Genomic DNA, 18,841 nt, shown 5'->3' on the forward strand with positions numbered 1-18,841 from the left:
GCAATGGAGTGTGTGGGAGAGGAAGGATTTGATGAGCATAAAGCTCCATAAGCTCGAACCTTAAGGCTTACTGGCTTTACACCCATCTGTCTCTCCCTCTCTCTTTCTCTCTCTCTCTCTCTGTGCCTCTTTTCCACTCCCTCACTCACTCACTGCGTAACCACCCTTCATACTCCCTCACCTCTCTCTCTTGCTTTTCCTCAACATTCTCAATAATCACACACTACTCACACATATAGACACGAAAGCACATGCATGCACACCCACCCGTGAACAAACATAAATCCAATTCAAGTACGCACAGCTTACTATCCAGCTGTACTGTACACATTAAGTCATTCAGTTTGGTCCAAATGTTTCCATACTGTGTATGTTATGCATCCTTACAGTGTATCCTGAGCATGATACAGTATCTTGCTCCTGTGGATTAGAGTGACCTGCCTACCGCATATGACACGCCTGTTGCCTGCTCTCCAACACACACCCACGTCTGTTGGATCAGTACCAGCAGCCGCCAGCTCGTAACAACTCCTCTAGCCAAACTGGTAAATGGCTCTATAGACACCACTTCAGCTATGAGGAACTCATGTTTTAACGAACAGGCCAAAAACAATCCATTAGAAAATTTTGCGCTGTGGTGTTTCGTGTTATGTGTGGAGACGAGCTGACAATTAGTGTGTATGGATTTCTCATCCCACACTAGCAGTATAGTAAACAAAACTTGCATGAGCCGCCAGCCAAATGCTGGTAAATCTTTAGCTGAGGCTGAAAGATTGCCAACCCTCCAAGCTACTTTGGTACCTAATTAACCATCATTTGGAGGGTTTATTCTATTTTAAAAACCTAGTTGATAAACGCTGCATTTGTTGATTTGCCGGCAACTGCTAGTTGCAGACAAAAAAACAAAACAAAGCATGTAAAAAATGGCTGAAGTCTTGTCAAAAGTCACAGCTGAATGTTAGAACCACTTCAAGTTCGCTGACTGACCACTGAGCCAAGCACATTTACTTTTTTTACAGCAGTAGCACTAAAGAGGTTAGACTAACACTAAATGAGGGCATGAAAAACATGAGCAGCAATTAAGAGGGGAACGGGGGACAAGACAAGAGACAGTACAACATTTTAGCCTGAGTTCTTTTGGAAGGCAACAGTGATCCACAATTGAATTATCAGTAATAACTGTCATGTGTCAGGCGGCTGGGTTTGGCGGTTGCTTTGAGTGCAGGACAAAGCGGAGTGTTGTTGCCTTTGGAAGGGTACTTCCTGTCCTGTCCCAGCGCCATCACCCCCTTGACAGAGCAAGTTTGCAAGTAAACAAGACAAATCAGATGCTCTGCTCTGTCATGCAGTCACTCCATGGTCACAGCAATGTAGTCAGCTGAGCTGCTAGAAAAGTAGATGTAAGGCAAAAGAGGACATGGTGAGGACATATTTTTATTAAGGGTATATACTTAAAGGCCATCATCACTGAAACATCACAATTGCTATCATATTCTAGGGAATTATAGTTTGTCTTTGCTGCTAAATCATTAATTTACTTTATTCTTATTATGCTTTTTGTATATTTAATACAAAATGGCACTGACGTCTATTTTGCTGGGATATCCTTGTAACTTTTAGTCTTTTAAAATGGTTTAACATGGATTTTGGCCTTTTCTAGACTAGAGTGATATGATAGGCAACTGGTAAGATAACGTGTAAAATAAAAGATACAGTATCAAAAAAAATCTTTCCGTATACTAAAAAGCTCAAGACACACTTGATCAATAAACTATTCATTTCAACATATTTTGCAGGTCAAACACATGCCAAGCAGCGCGTTGCTTCATCAGGATTGCTGACTTGAACATTTTTGAATTTCCTGTTTGATCAGCACCCGAGGAAAGCAAGTGTGCAGGAGAAATCCTTTTTGTAATGCAAAACAACTCCATGGGTGGGGTTTGATCGCTCATCATGAAAATGTTATGCTGTATATTTTACGGTATGTCAATTTCTCTCTCTCTCTCTCTCTCTCTCTCTCTTTCTCTCTCTCTCTCTCTCTCTCCCTCTCTCTCTCTCTCTCTCTCTCAATAAAAAGTGTTGTTGAATCCCGAAATAAAAGCTTGGGTATAATTCCTTGAAATAACAAAACAGGTCACTGCATTACTGCTCATTTGCCAGTGTGTGTAAGGAGACCTCCCTGTGCCCAGTGTTTTTGACCAGCCCACCTGGGCTCCTGTGCGCCGCTCCAGCTGGATCCTCCCAGTAGCTCAAGCAGTGCGCACCGACCCTGAGCGTCAAAGGGTGGCAGCACTGCGCATGCCCGAAGCAGCTAAATATGAATGCTGCTGCACATCTCAAGACATCTCATATCCAGGTAGGAGTAGTTAATGACTTAACAGTTCGTTTTTTGCTGTTTTTTGACCCGTCTTCTGCTGGAAGGAGCAAATGTAAATGCATACTCATCACGCTGCTGTCGTGTTTTAATGTTTCATGCATTGCTTTTCTACTAATTCAAGCTGAATGATCTCCACATCAACAAATTCGGAGAAAGCCTGCGGAGCAAATTAATTTGCGGTTGGTAACATTCATGTTAGCTAGCGCGGTAGCATTAGCCACCATGTTTGTATTAGTTCAAGCGTTGTCCGCCGACATTTGCATCGCTTCGTGTCTGTCTGGCTTGTTGTTGTGTCGGCTAGCCTGCTTGTCTGGTCAAACGGTCTCGCTGTGAGATACACTGGCATGAGTAGCCAGCGGCTAACTACCGTTAGCAATGCTAACTTGACAAGCCTGACTGGGAAAGGGTGTATCAGATTTGCTCGGGCGCTAAACACCCTGTGACCCGTGTATACTTCTTGAAATCTGTTATAAACCCACTGTCACCTTTAGCTAGTTAGCTAACGTCAATACTTGTTTCGACAGAAAACCAGATAGTTAGCATTGGTCATTTTAATACCAGGAACAGTGTGTCAGTTAATTTAATTTGAACACCCTGGCACGTATTCAGAGCTCTGAACCCGCAGTGTTGACATTACTTTAACTTACACATTCAAGTCCACTTTCAGCAACGCTTACCTAGCTCTTGCTCAAAGAGGCAAAAGCATTCGTGCACGCACGTCTATGCATTTGCATTTGCCGAGTCTCTAAAATGAACCCAGAAACTTTGATTTAGCTACATCAGCTTACCTGCTCTGTCGAGTTTTGCTCTAGTAGAGGTAAACTGAGACAGTCACGATACCTTTGACATCTGACTAAATTAGGAATCAGCTTTCTTGTCCACTTTAATACCTCAAGTGTTAAGAGGGAGTTTGCCAACCTGACCTCAGAACACGCCATTATTGTAGGAAACCGTGTGTGCATTGTTATTTGGTACTCAGACATGATCTGTAACTAAGAATATTTACATGCAGAGCACGCATTTATAGTACAGTACAGGTCATGTAGAGTATGAAAATAATTGTGATATTTAGCAGGTCTTGCAAAGCAACTGTACTTAAAACGTGGAAGAAAACTATTTTAAGTGTATTATTTGAGTGTAGATATATATTTAATTAACCTGTCATCACATTTTAATTTCTCATATTGTGACATTTATATGTTGTAGAGTGTAGAGGATAGGCTGATATGACAACATGACAATCACATTATCAACCACTGAGATGTTAGATTGCTGGAAAACCAGCCAAAATAGCTAGGATATTATGAATGGAATTTTATATTGTAAAAAAAAAAAAAAAAAAAAAAAAAATGTATGGGACCAGTGAATAAATGATTAGTGCATTAAGGGCTAATTGCACAGGATAGTCAGAACAGCAGCTGCTGCTTGGTATCTGCTATGAATAAACAGATTGAGAATTATGGCAGGAATTAGGGTTGGGGCGATTTGCTTATCTCCTGATATGATACTATCACGGTACTTGGGTGGTAATTTCAATTCAGTATTATGATTTATTCTGATTTTTTTAATTATATCAATTCAGGAGTATAAAGAAAGGAGAAGTGATATTTGAGTGAATCAGTATCATTTATTCACACCCCGAGCAGGAATGTTAGCTGATTTTTATTTAACAAGATCTCTTGGTTTCACTATTGGCAGCCTGTAAAGTAGGCCTAAACACGCATGCATGATGTGAAAGTAGGCTAAGCCCTCTTCAGAAGAAGGGCAGGAGGCTATGAGTCACCTTTGTCCTGTTTACATTGTGTGAGATAACCCATCTCAGTAGGATGCAGGTATTCACTGCTGGACCACTGCCCCTCACCCCTTCAACCCATCATGCTGCTGCCAAGCATTCTTGCACAGAATGCCATGTTCAGTCTTTGTCGGCCTTTGCAAAGTGGCCCCAACTTTAGCTATCAGGATGGGTTTAAACCTTAAGGCAGCTGATTGTTTTTAGCAGCTCAGTTACAAAGCTTCTTTAACCTTGAGGCCACCATATCCATGCATACATGAAGAGTGGAAAAATGTGGTCTGCCTGGGGGGTTTTGCATCGGTGAGCCGGTTTTCCTTTTTAAATAATCTAAACTACTGACTGAACTGGCAGTGCACAGAGAGAAGATATGGACTCCTGAGGAACCGTTTAGCCTACTAATCGTGTTTATTCGCATTTGGCTTCAAAGAGCTGTTTTAAAAATGGAATTACTTTTATTATGTCTGGATCCAAACCTGTTTTTGGTCAGTTACGTTCAGTGTCAGAAGGAAACAGATTTTAGGGAAACATTCCCTCTGAGTTTGACACTTTAATTTTTCTAAAGGCTCACTGCCAAACATTTCCAGTTCACATCAAGTAATTGACATGACTCCATGTGACTGGTGGGAAAACATCAGAATGAAATGCTCTAATGATTCTATGGCAGTCACTTTGAATATATACAGCAAAAGATGTCTTTTACCACGTTCAGTATTTTTCTTAATTCGCCTTACCACCATAAATCTCAATGGCTTCGATCTTAATGGCTTCAGTAACACGTTTAGTGCAGCATATAAAGCCCAAGACATATTTCTGCTTCAAAGGTCATCTGAAGTTGTTGTGTGGCTGTCACATGTCACCACTAAGTTAACCTCGTACTGCATTCCATTCAAGCTACGGTGGCTTTGCTTGAATTTTTTTATCAGCTGTGTGAAGTGCATGACGTACACGCCTCCTTCCTTTCTCAAAATCTTTACCAGACCACAAATCTAATAAGTGAAATTGGCTAATGTTGTTTTACTGTCTGACTGTGGCCAGTTGCTAACTTGCCCCTCCTTACTTGTTTATAATCACCTCTAGGCCAGTGGAAATAGATATGGATAAACATGCATGTTTATCCCGAGCCTTTGCATTATCCCTAGCTAATGGATATAGTTTGCCTAGGAGCTAGCCAATTAGATAGGAACAGACAGGCTTGGAAGACTCTCACAGTGAGAGGACCTTGTGCATCCAGGAGATTTTAGATTTGTGTTTTTAACAAGTACAGTCAAGAAGCGCATATGTGGTCATGACATATAGACCTAATTCATTTAGTGGTTTGTTTGAATGTGAGCTCAGCTCTCTGGCTCCTTAATTTGTTCTGCTATCCTGCTATCTTGTCTTTGGAGAATACAGTAAAATTTTCAAATGTACCATTAGAAAATATACCAGCATAGAAGCACTGTTCATGCATTAATGTTATTTAGTCGGAAAAATCCAGGGTATGTACTATCTCACAGTGATTAAAAAAGAGGCATCTGTACATAACCATACAGAAAATTACTATAATGCAGCAGTCCTTGCAAACTATGTGTCATTCCATTTTGTGATGTCATTCATATTAATTTGCATATCAGAAAAGGATCATGTAAACTGAGGCTAAGACAAGAAGTAACTTCTCATTGATTACATTTATTGCTCAGTGCAAAACATACATCATTTGAAGATTGAATTGTAGTTTAATAACACCGAGCATCACAGGTATGGCTGTGATGCTGGGGTAAACACGCTATTGCTGTGATAGCCAAACAGTTTTTTTTCTCAGGGTATAAAAGGCATTTTTTCTCATCTGTTCTTTTTTGCTTTCTCTACTCCAGTGACCATCATGGGCAGTTAAGAAAAACAGTGAAATCATCTGTTGTGTGGAGGACAGAAGGCTAGTCATACCCCAGAGCCTCCCTCCCTTCTCCCACTCAGGCTTCATCCACAGTCCCAGAAGTTTCCAGCATCATGGCTGAGGAGGACTACGGCAGCTTTGTGGACTGGAACCAGATGGGGGAGCTGGCCAAGAGCAGCGGGCCCACCAAGGTGGACTGTAAGGACTTAAAAGAGTTCAAACAGATGGCTCGGCAGGGTCACTGGGCCAAAAACCACAAACTGCGGGCACAAGTCTATCAGCAGCTCATCAAAGCCATTCCCTGTCGTACAGTTACCCCAGATGCAGAAGTATATCGTGACCTCATGGGAAATCCAAGCAACAAGAAGTCCTCCTCCACGATCCCACTGCCGGAGTTTGTGGATGGAAATCAGGTGCCCCGTTATTGCCTGAAGCCAGAGGCAATGACCTCAGCCCATCGGATCATCTCCTGCCTGGCTGGACAGTTTCCAGATATCTCCTACTGCCCAGCGCTGCCCGCTATCACTGCATTACTCCTGCACTTCAGTATGGATGAAGCACAGTGTTTTGAGCATGTCAGCCGCATGCTGTCCTGCAACGAGCCAGGCAAACGACTACTGGACCAGACTTACCTGGCCTACCAGTCCAGCTGCATGACCTTCGGTGATCTGGCCAACAAGTACTGCCCAGCCGCCCACAAGCTGATTGTGGCCACAGCCCAGGATGTGTTGGAGGTCTACTCAGACTGGCAGCACTGGATCCTGGGTGACCTGCCATACAGCCATGTGACTCGGGTCCTGGATGTCTACCTGGTGGAGGGTTACAAAGTTCTGTACCGGGTCGCCTTAGCCCTGCTCAAGTTCTACCGCAAGCACAAGGCGGGGGCTCAGGGGGGCCAGGCGAGCCAGCAGCAAGACTCTGAGGGAGTCAGGAGGGACATTCAGACATTCATAAAGGGCATCGGTTCCACTGTCACACCTGACAAGCTGCTAGAGAAGGCTTTTTCCATCCGTCTGTTTAGCCGAAAGGAGATCACCTTGCTGCAGCTCACCAATGAGAAGTCCCTGCAGCAGAAGGGAATCACTGTCAAACAAAAGAGGTATGACCTATACACATGATTGGTAGGGGATGAATTGTCAGCATCTTTGTATTGAAGCTAACGTGGAAACTAGGCTGTGCCTAGGGCTTATTTGGCAATCCTGTCTATCCTGTATCAAGTGAGGAGACTGAAGTCAGTGTGCAGGAGCATATTACCCCAACCTGCTCATTTGCAAGACATAAAAGAGGGAAGTTAATGCCCCATTAATTAAATAATTTATCAGCGGTTAATCTATAGTATCTATGGAAAATGTTTGATTTAGAAATGTATTTGTAAGTTGTGTTTCAGTGTTCACATTGCAATAGCAAGAATTTGAAAATAAGTTCATTTTTAAACAAACTTTAATTTGTCAAAAATTCTTCAGCTCTGCTCAGGATTTTTCTGAAGAGAGACTCTATAGCTTGAATTTGAATTTAAAAGATTTAGCGACCTGGCAGGTCCCTCATGCAGTTAATTATATTCATTACAAAATGCAAATTACCAGTAGTCATCCAAATTAAGTTATTTTTGCGTTTTGGTATTTTGAAATATGGCCAGTCTCATTTGGATGTGTAGACCTAATCTGTTTTAGAAAAATGCAAACTGCATGGCTAAATTCAGTTAAGGGCATCCTCTGTATTAATACCGTCACATCTTGCAAGGAAGCCATGTTTTGGACAGAAGCAGTAGTCCACAGGCATACAAGTCTTATATCTTAATCACTTAATTTGAGCTGGCTATCCTACTTCCAAGATTCACAATGAAATTCAATTTGTATACTCAGAGATATCTTGCCCAAGATTTTCTGTGGTGGTAATTAGAAGTGGCATGGTCCATTTACATCTAGTGACTACACATTGCTTTTAAAACTTTCTGTGTATATCCCCATTAAAGCGATCATAAAAAAATAAGAATGCTGATACACTGTAGACCAAATCATAACAGTGTACTAAAATGGGAGGCCTGCAGTGCCAAAGCTGTATATAAACAGTCAGCTTATTGAAAACATTTTGTCACATGTGCAGACTGAAGAGTATATGGAACTGCTAGATAAAGCTGCTGTTTTTAGCCTTTGTATTCAAGCATGCTTTGGGGGAATCATTTGCCTTTATGTCCTTGTCTCACATTCTGTTCTTGTTTCCTTTATGTTGGGTTTTGCCCCGTGCTTTTCCATCCACCATCTTCTGTCTCATCTGCACCCCTGTGTTTACCACATTTGGTTCTTTTACAGTCTTAGGTGGGTTCTCTTCTTTTCTTCTCTTCTCTTCTCTTCTCTTCTCTTCTCTTCTCTTCTCTTCTCTTCTCTTCTCTTCTCTTCTCAGCCATTTCTTGTTTATGAAATAATACTCTTAAGATCATCTCCTCTAGCTCTGCTTGGTTCATTTTTACTTCATGATAATGTATCATTTGATTTGCCTTTCACTCAATCAACAACATAACTTGAATACAATAGTTGCTTCATCTAGTTTGAATTACTGATGAAATCAGGACATGCTGTGTGATCTGCCCCTTGTCTTTACCTCTCCATCTCTGCCTGCATCTTTCTTTGGGTCCTCAGGAGGAATGTGCAGCTGGCACTGAACCCTGAGACTTTCTCTTCAGAGATTGTCAGTGCCAAGGAGATGCGGGACATCTGGTCGTGGATCCCTGAGAGGTTTGCCCTGTGCCAGCCCCAGCTCCTTTTCACCACCTCAAGAGATGGTTGCAGTCTCAACAGGTATGCAACCCAGTGCCCACCTTAGTACACCAATCCGACTTAAGGTTTTTGCTCATGGTTACAGTTTCAATTTTTGTTTATTGCTGATTCACATTGACAGAAGCCACTAATATTCAACAAAAACATATTTTGTTAAGGTGGTCAGCATGCTTGCTTTGATCTTCCATATTTCATTACGTTTGGCCTTCACATATGCCTCATGTTTGGTTTATTGTCATGTTCTGTTACCCCAGGGCAGGGTAATGTAACAAGTTTTGTTAATATTTACCTAGTCCCCCAGTTCCCTGTACTTCACTAAATCCAGCAGTCCAAAGTCACACAAAGTAAAGTGGCAATAAAGTGAATTATTATAAAACAGCTTGTGATCCTGATACTCCTGATAGTATCAGGTGTTTTTTGGTTGGGTTGTTGGTTTTGTTTTGCTTTTTTAAGTTCCAGTAAGTGAACTACTTAAACCGTCCCCTTCCTCCTCCAGATTCTACTCCCATTGTGAAGGCTACGAACCCACTCTGCTCATCATCCGGACCACTGATGGCGATGTAAATATCACATTCACCCACAACAAGCTGTCTCATGACTCCCCCGTGCATTTTAACAAATGCCTGCAGTAGTAAGATTGATGAAATAGTTGAAGAAAGTTGAAAAAAAAATGTCTAAAAGCGTATATCATCAACAGTCCTAATTCATGTAATCCTTTTGTTTATGCTTGCGTATAATTTTTTATGACCCGTTGTTCTATGTTCATGGTGTATCTGACAGTATAGTGCTGAACACCAATGTAGGCTCACTTCTGACCTTTTGAACTCAATACAACCTGCTGACGTGAGCTAGGGACACCACACACACACACACACACACACACACACACACACACACACACACACATTCTTGTCTTTCTGTCTTTGTGAGGATATTATCTTGACTTCAATTCAATTTTTGCAGCCTTCTACAGTGTTTCCCTAATCTTAACCATAACCCTTAACCTTCTAACCATTACCCTAACCAATGAGCCAGAATTTGCCTTTGTAGTTGTGAGGACAGGCCAAAATATCCTCACTTCCCAAAAAATGTCAGCACTCTGTTGGTTAAAAATGCATTTTGGTCTCTCTATGTGGCATTTACAAGTACACACACACACACACACACACACACACACACGCTCGCTAAAAATCCTGTCTGATTTTTGTACATTCTTTGGATCACACATGACAACAGATATCATAGATGTTTTTGTCTCGTAGCCATGCTGGTGCTAGATGATTAGGCAATACTGGAGTATCACATGTAATGATGTGTAAACATAATACATACAGTATGTAATATCTAAATTATCCTTAAACAGATATACAGTATTGTCATGCATGTTAATTGTTTTTATGTAACATTTTTGCCTAACCTCCTAAACTGGGCTCTGACTGATGGTCTCTACTCTTGGAAAGAATCTGTGATTTCCACATAGTTCAGGACCTGTTCAGATGTTTGCTCATAAACAGCAAAGTTGTGTGATATGATTAAGGTTGATCAGGGTGGCTAGGATTGAATTTTTAAGTTCTTCTCACTACCAGATAATTGGTGTCTGAACCAAGCCACCAGTCGGGGTTTCCCCTTCTAATTGTTGCCTCAAGTTTTATTATTATTAAATTATCAGCCTGAAAATAGTTTAGTTGGTCCCCAGCTTGTCTAGACTTTTTGAGAGACAACTCCATAATTTTGATTTTTAGAAGAGTATAGGCCAGGGATTCCCTATTCAATACTACAGAATTACCCTGCAATTAAAGGTATGAAGGGAGGTGGAGTGGAGTAAAAAAAAAACAAATGTTACTAACATCACTGTTGTAGGCTGAATTGTGATTGAAGCACTGAACATTTCAGACTCTTTTAGACTTCAGTCAAAAGGAGAGAAAAGTAAATGGAGTTTGCCTGATATGCAGCTGTATGTAGAGCTGGTTGGCAAAATCACCTTGGCAAAGCTTGTCATCACATTCAGTCTGCACAACAAGCCCAGTGGCATACATTATTGGTCCAACTGGTTTTTCATAATCTGGTGAGACTCTCAGCAGCTGGTACAGCATAGCACATGTTGAAATAGACTCACAGATGTTGTTTGATTAGATTTTGGCACTATAAGCAACCTTAGCATGGATAGCAGTAGCTTACTAGTCATCTAGCTGTATATTCTAAGGTTTGGTTGGATCATGTTCATAAGGTTTAGCAAAAAGAAGATACAGTGGTAGCAATCCACTATATCGAATCTTGCTAATAACAACCCTTTTTCTCCTCAGGTGTGTGGGGCCTTCCTCTCCACCGATTGGGAGGAACGCAAGAGAGGAGGCAACAAAGTCAGCTTCTTTGGCACAGGGGAGTGCTTTGTCTTCAGGGTTAGTTTATTCACAGTACTTTGGCATTCTGGTTTAATTATTTCATTTTTCAACCCACACCTGTTTGTTAAGTCAAGTCACTTCTATTTATATAACACATTTAAAAGCAAAAGGCGTTGACCCAAAGTGCTTTACAATAGTGACAAAAGGGTTTACAGTACAAACATACAAGAATAAGAGTAATGCATAAACACTAAGATTAAAATGGAAAATACACAAACAAACAAAAAATTAAGTAAACTTTTAAAATAATTTTAGGAAGGTAAGTGGGTAAATCAAAGTTCTTTCCAAGGTAACATAATGTACTTCATAGTTTTTGAGCCATCCCACTTGTGGCCACCAGAGGGCACCATCCACTGTGTTTCCTGTTATTCCTAGTATGGCACTCGTCAGATACCCTGAGGAAAACCCTGAGAGGCAGGTCAGACGTCAACCAGCCTTCATAGCTATGTCTTCCTCTGCAACAAACAACGGCACGCCATGCTTTTCTGTTGATAATGCTCTGTCAGATGTGTTAGGTTTTTGTTTTCATTCCACCTGAGTTAGGAATAACAAATAAAATGGTGTCCTTAATGCTTTTTGCATCAGTTATTAAGTTAGTAGGACAGCTGTGTCTGTGTTGATTCACAGCAAAGGGCTGTCTAAGCCTGCTCACCAGAAAATGCCATCACCACACACACACACACACACACACACACACGCATCATAGAAGGGGGGCAGAAGAGAAAGGAGTTAATGTAAAATGTCTGTTGGGTAGTCATGTCTATCAGGTTATCACACAAAGTATCTCAGTATAAATTTGTTAATCCTTTCTAGAATCAGGGTAGTCTGGGTCCTTGGACAGTTTTATCAGTACAGCCTTTAATGGTGTTATGTTGTTAAACATGTTAATTTTTCTTTGATTCTCTTTTATTTAGATGAATATACAAAACTTCTTCAGTTGTGCTAATAATCTATGATTAGCATTTGTCACTGCTTTGTTTCTCTTTCTAGATGAAGCCAGAAATGGAGCGCTATGAGTGGGTGGTGATCCGCCACCCAGAGCTAGCCTCCTCCATTAAGCCCCAGGGCCAGGAGGATGTGGCCTCCGAGGTCCCAAACTCCGACAGCAATAGCTTGCAGCAACCTGAGAAACCTGCTGGTGACCTGTCGCCCTTCCTCTCTGCTCGCCACTTCAACCTCAATTCCAAGAACACTTCCATGTTCATGGCTGGCAACTTTGACTCCATCATAGTGGGTAAGTGGGTTACAGAGAGATTGGTGAGAATTGTGATTTGTTTGGCTCATGATTTATCTGACGCAGCCTCCCATTTTATCATAAACTCTTTATCAGACATCTCTGGGCTCTGAGATAAGGCAGCATGACTCATAAACAGAATACAGTGTGGTTATAATCATCTTGCTCTAGGAAGCAACATAATACAATAATATGATAAAATTCATTGTAATAAGTAAATGGTAAGATTCCCATTGCCTTGAATTAAACAGTTTTTGTTTTGTCAAAGGATATACTGAAATCAAGAAATTAAGTACTTCTGTTTGGCCGTTGTCATCCTTTAGTGTCCGGCTTAACTTATTAACCCTTCATCACAAGTATGTCTCAAATGGCTTTATAAAGAATGAGCCTGACTAGATCTAACTGATCAACAATCAGTTATAGAATAGAATGATGAAACTCAACGCAACGTGTTTGGGTTCCTTCATCAGGGAAATGGGTAGTACAGCAGGAATATTTCATAATTGGTATATTTTTCACAGGTCTTCCACCTCAGTCAACAAAGGGGACAGCCAGTGATTACTAACAGTATCAGCAGGATAAGAGACGCTCACTTGTAGTCAGCCCCTGTAGTGGAAAACAACCATTGTAGTTCCCAAAGTTTACATACTTTATGCTGTGTTCTACACGAGCCTGCCTCTTCTCTTTCTTCACTTCCTCCATCTCACTACCAGAGTTTGCTACTTGCACAGTCAGAGTACATGTTTGTGTCACAGTAATTATCATCTGTGTGCTCCACAGTCTGCTATGTAGAGTTCTATACAGCAGAGACTTATGGTCTTCTGTCCCGGGAACCACAAGATGGTTCATGGACCTGCAACTTTAGACCGTGGATATTTGAAACATGGTTTTGGTCTCTGTTTCAGAACGTTTAACATGTTTGTGTTACCTTGCTCCAAAACCCCTATATACATGCGCTGCTGCAACGGTTGGGTTCTCCCCACCTCTCCTTGACATTCCCCAGAGGGTCACTGATGCTGCAGCTGTCGCTTTGCCAGCAGAGAGCACAAATCAGCTTCCTACTTATAGGGATTTCCCCAAGCTTCGATCCTCTGCTCTCGAGGGTGGTAACAGGCAGTGGCAGACATGTTTTTCCTTTCCTTCTACTTCCATCAGAGGTATCATTAACATAAAATTGTTTAGCATTCTTCAACAAGCTTGTAGAACAGAATGTTTTCACTTTTCTGAGTAAATGTCCACAGAAACAATTGCAGTGCTCATGTCCACAGCCACGTTTTTCTTGGTTGGTGTTTTATTTTTTTCTCCTCCTGTGGGTAACTGGTCAAGCATTTAACATGATTTAACATTGATCGTGGGTTGAGGAATCCATCATACAGTAGGCAAAGACACAAGCTGTGTCCTAAAAACATATGACATACTTATTCTGAGTTTTGATTGTATAGTTACTACACACGGTTTTCGTATAAGGCAGTGATTTGTGGGAAGGAAGGAGCTCCTCAGGAGGCAACAGTAAATGAGAAGTTCATGAAAACCGAAACTAAATAAAACCAAAAAGAAACCAAAATATATGTTGAGATACATGTTTTGTATTTGTGGATTACCCATTTCTCATATTTGAAGTTAGAAGTCATCAGAAGGTCACATTCATAGTCACATGATGCAGACATGTTGCCCCATTTCCTGTCAGTAAAAAAACTGTGTAGTATGTTGAATTTCTGTTGCGCTAACTCCCAATACAGTATTCTATGGAGATGAGTATATAGCTGGTTCTGTTTAGTGTTAGTATGAAGGATGCTTTTGGGACACAGCTACAGTTTCCTCCATCAACAGTAGCCTTTATGGACCAGAATGCAGTACAGATGTAAAACATCTTGTCCCATAAGATATTTACTCTCCCTTCACTCATCTGTCCGTTTGTTATCGTCAACTTTTTTTCTCTCCACCTACATTGTATAACCTGCTCTACTAATTTGGGTAGCAAAGATGTTGTGAAAAGTCATTGTGGGAATTTTAGGAAATCACTGGCTAAATACACCAAGAAAACAAACTGCAGCACTTCATCACAAACTAATTCCTGAAGTGTATCAGACCTGACAGATTGGTGTAGAACAGTGTATCCAATAGTGTGGCCGTAGGTGGACATGTATACTTCTTTCCAGTGCTTCTAAGATTTGAATCCACTTTCTGCAGCCCTGATGTAACACAGTGTTCTCTGTGTCACCAGGTGGAGGTGACGGCAACGCTCTCTACATTGACTCTGAGCTGAACCATGGACGCACCGCCCACTGCACCACCTTCGACAACCCGCCCCTGTGTGCCGAGAACTTCCAGGTTTCCCTGCTGGAAGTGTGGGGCTTCCAGGATGCCATGCCCTCATAATGGGACATACATACATGCTGTAAACGCAAACACAAACACATAATGTACGTACATACATACAATGATGTGTGCAAATGCATGCACACAAAATCAGTATTTCAGCAAAAGATTTAAACACAGTTTAGAAAACGTCCAACAGGGGGGTTTGAGGAGAAAAACACAGATTGAAAGAAACACCTCCGTCCAGCAAGTTCACATATCGTTGAATATTTTATTTATTAATGCAGTTGTCCTTATTTGAAAATTTCAAAAGAATGTGAGGGTTTTTTTGTTACTGTTTTTATTGTATTTACAGATTTTCATTACATTGCATTACTATTTTTGTTAATCCTTTTATAGAGTCTGGTTATATGGAAAGAAACGTTTTCAGGATATGCTGTAGTTACAGCTACTAAATGATTCAGCTACTTAAGCTTTTTTTTCTGTTTAAATATCTGTTTGGTCCGCTGTGATGTATTCATGTTTGTGAGGAGCTTGGATGTGAAATATTTGAATTTCAAGGTTTATCCATTTGTGCAACCTGGTCTAGCTCCAGTTGCCAAAGTTGTAGCTAGCTCTTCAAAGAAAAGCATACAGTCCTGAAAAAAAATCTATGTAAAAAAATTTACCCGGCCATGTTGATACAATGAGGTTTACGATGATGTATGTGAAGTCAAGCGTCCATTTGGTAAAGAGTGTTTTTAAATGTTCATGTACCAAGACAAAGTCAGTCAAATCCCACCAGATCATGTTACATGATTTTGGTTAAACCCGGTTGTGCTTCCCCACTATATTCATTTCTGGGAGATCCTTCAGTTAAGTTACTGTGTTGCTGTGCCGGTATATGTGTGTAAATATCAGTGATGAATGCCAGTGTAGCTGTTTTGCACCATTTCTCTTATCAGCTTAACTCTCTCATGTGAATGATATTGCAGCTTAAAAACCCCCTGTGTACAGAATATGCATATTTTGGTCATTTGAATGTGTGAGCTTTTTTTTTCCTCAAAGAACAAATTATAGGATATTTTTGGTTTACAGCAGGTAGTTAAGATTAATGCAGTGTGTTCATCCCTCTTACATCGCTCTGTTTCCTTGATATATCCGTCCTCAGCCTTGTGATAGTATCAGCAGAAGTCCAAAATTGTACCATGTTGGCTGAATGTTTTCTGGGTTGTTGATCTGTATGTTCAAGGTTGTGTTCCAGTGAAATATCAAATGAGTAACTTACAGATATATTGTACATGTGAAAATATAGTAATACACTTCCAGTAGAGCAAGTAACTCCTATCTCTGGTGTGTTTTATTGTCTTACTCCTGACTTTGTCTCTTTGTTTCTTTCTCTATCACATCTCCGCTCTACAGTGAGATGGCCACATTTCTTCACACCCTGTCACTGAAGTGTGCCAGATGCCTTTTACACTCAGCTGACCCAGAATCCGACCCTTAGTCCCTGTAGTTGCCGTTTGCTGTAACGCCAAGTAGTTACACCTAGGATGCTTGTTTTCAAAATTTTAGATCGATTTATATTGTGCTTCTAAAGAATGTGCAAATGTATACTCATATAATAGTGTAGAGTCAACAGTCCCTGTCATAAAGTGAAGTGTTTTGTTGTTTTCAGGGGTTTGACTTCAAAATCTGTCTTCAGAGCCTTTTTGGCACCCCAAAACCAACACAGCTTACGTAAGTCTTCAAATATTTAAAACACATTTATGATTTTAAAAAATCTACATTAGTCAGTTATAATTAGAAGTGTTGCCATTAAATACTCAAGAATAAGCCATCAAATAAACACTTTTGTGTATTTGATAGAACAAGGTGGCCTGTTCCATAGATAATCAGTCTAATAAAGAGATAATCAGTCTCTTTGGTCAAATACATGAAAGGGCAGTTCTGACCTATCTATAGGTCTGCGGCCAAAAGATTTTAACAAGCGTGACTGCTAAGTTAGTCACTGGAAAAAAAAAAAAAAAAAAGCTTCATGATGCTCACTGTCTATTTTTTGTTTCGATGTCTAGTGGAAGCTTCTGACAGGGAACTGCATGACTGGAAAATATGAAAATATGCAGAAATGAGTAAGACTGTATAGTTTCTAGTATGTGTTCAAAAGCCTCCTTCAATCAAAATTAGATTATTTTCAGGATTCATTCTACTTAAGTTACGCCGTTGGATTTTTATTAATCACTACTGATTAATACTCTTTATAGGTGTGTGCTGTCGTCAGTAATGCTACTGATGTACTATGCTGAAACGTGTTCACCTGTCTAAAGCATCACAAATGAACATCAAGTTCTGGTGCCATCCCCTCAGAATGAAACTGATATGCTGATATAGTATACTGTAGCCTAGAAATTTAATGCCCAGTTGATGCTGTTATTCTTTGTGCTTTTTTATCAGGCACTCCTTAAGACATTAGTTTGAAAGCACTCCATTCCAACACTTAAATAATTCAACACTGTCAATTATAATCGATTCAAATGTGTTATAGGCAATTCATTTGTCGTGGGTGTGGCCCAGCTTAATGCATCTGGGGGAATCTAGTGGAGTAGGCAGCAAAGTGGTGGAGTAATTCCTTCTGTAAGTGGCATTGACTCCGCTCCTCTTGCCAAGGCTGCGCTGTTCATTCAGGATTCACACTGCTTATCGCACATGCACTTCTATATTTAGCTGCTACTCTCCTTTGGGTGTTGGTCAGGCACATCTCCTGAAAACCATGCTTTCCAGCCTCAAGCAGTAAGATGCTTAAGAGTTTAACTCCACATTGAGATGTGTCTTTTCTCGCCCAGCCCCCCCTCCTCTCAGAAAACAAACAGTTGTGGGCAAGGGATTAAAAAGGCCAAGAGGGGCCTGACAGATATTGTTTTGGCTCATATACTGACTTGTGGGGAAGGGAGGCGGGCTCTTCCTCAAATGAATAGCCAATGAGAATGCACGTCAGCATACAGCTTCTGGGCTGTATATTTGCTACCATTCCACCAGCAATTTGAGGTGCTATATGAAAATAGATGTGTCCTTTCAAATTAAAATGTAATCACTATTCATAAAGCATTATATCTACTCCATTTACACAAGAGTGCATCCTGATCATTTCAATTTGAAAGTAATTTTGTTCGTCCCAATAGGACCGCGGGATTGCAGTTTTTGGTTGCACACAGAAACTAGCCCATAGGGGAGAAATGTCAGACCTGAGATTGGCTTAGCTAAGCAACTTCCTTTATTTAGATCCCGTGCAAATCTTACTCAGAGTAGACCTCTCTGAAGGGTAGTGTGCCGTTCTGATTGCATCTCATGTATTAAAGCTCTAGGACAACTGAAAGGTTAAGGTTGTCTGGGATCACAGCAATCATAAGTCACATTATATTGTACATTAACACCTAACAGGAAATGCTTTGGTGCATCTTGAATGTTATCTTGATTGAATCACAACCTTGTGACATTTTATCACAGTTCCCCGTTCAGTTTCCCTCCTGTTCCTTCAACAGCCATCAAGCTACAAACTCCTGTCCTCTGCTGTTATAAGTCACTGATCAGAGCCACTCAAGGATGAGAACATCCCCAAGGAACCTACAGTGTGTGGATATATAGGGTTATCACGTTACTGTGTGTTGTTGAACAAGCTGCAATGTCAGCCGAGTGTGTATTCTGAATAGGCCATCTTAACAAACCTGACTCAGTGGAGAAGCTCTACCCACATCAAACATCCCAGTAAAGAGACTGCTGGATCAATATGTGGTCAGTCAGTCAGCAGAGAGGGAGAAAATGACGTGAGAATCGTCTCCATTCAGTTGTGACCTTTATGTTCTCTATGTCTCACTGCACACACATCATCCCTGCAACAAAATGACCTATTTTTGGTACATAAATGCCAAACCGTGGATTTGGCAGCCCAAGTGAGATATTGATCAAGGAGAGAGTATAAAAGGAGGAAGGCCTGTAATACTAGTGCAGAAATTACATCACAAGTGAAGGGGCTCTACTGTGATAAGGGCAGTGTATTTTTTTTTTTTTTTTTTCCGGTGCTGACTGACTAGGCA

The 18,841-nt window shown here is 40.8% G+C and overlaps 1 protein-coding gene across 6 annotated transcripts; it reads left to right on the forward strand.

The window, feature by feature from the left end:
- The first annotated feature begins 2,201 nt into the window (after nt 1-2,201).
- Nucleotides 2,202-16,091, forward strand: tbc1d24 (TBC1 domain family, member 24). 6 transcript variants are annotated; one of them, XM_030077513.1, is made up of 9 exons: nt 2,299-2,356; nt 2,499-2,556; nt 6,023-7,141; nt 8,352-8,357; nt 8,679-8,837; nt 9,313-9,376; nt 11,120-11,215; nt 12,209-12,452; nt 14,677-16,091. In XM_030077513.1, the coding sequence occupies exons 3-9, from the start codon at nt 6,156-6,158 to the stop codon at nt 14,829-14,831; spliced, it is 1,710 nt and encodes a 569-aa protein (XP_029933373.1). In that variant the 5' UTR covers nt 2,299-2,356; nt 2,499-2,556; nt 6,023-6,155; the 3' UTR covers nt 14,832-16,091. The 6 variants fall into 6 exon arrangements, with proteins under 6 accessions (XP_029933371.1, XP_029933376.1, XP_029933373.1 ...); XM_030077511.1 differs by lacking the exon at nt 2,499-2,556 and having other exon boundaries at nt 2,202-2,356; XM_030077515.1 differs by lacking the exons at nt 2,299-2,356; nt 2,499-2,556 and adding an exon at nt 2,407-2,429.
- Nucleotides 16,092-18,841: the final 2,750 nt, after the last annotated feature.

The sequence above is a fragment of the Myripristis murdjan genome, chromosome 19 (assembly GCF_902150065.1).
Source record: "Myripristis murdjan chromosome 19, fMyrMur1.1, whole genome shotgun sequence".
NCBI classification, from domain to species: domain Eukaryota; kingdom Metazoa; phylum Chordata; class Actinopteri; order Holocentriformes; family Holocentridae; genus Myripristis; species Myripristis murdjan.

Bases quoted from the DNA above. Each gene is read 5' to 3' on its own strand.
- tbc1d24 (XM_030077511.1), top strand. From the start codon at position 6,156: ATGGCTGAGGAGGACTACGGCAGCTTTGTGGACTGGAACCAGATGGGG. The intron at 9,377-11,119 runs GTAAATATCACA...TTTTCTCCTCAG, and splicing joins TCCGGACCACTGATGGCGAT to GTGTGTGGGGCCTTCCTCTC. The intron at 12,453-14,676 runs GTAAGTGGGTTA...CTGTGTCACCAG, and splicing joins CTTTGACTCCATCATAGTGG to GTGGAGGTGACGGCAACGCT.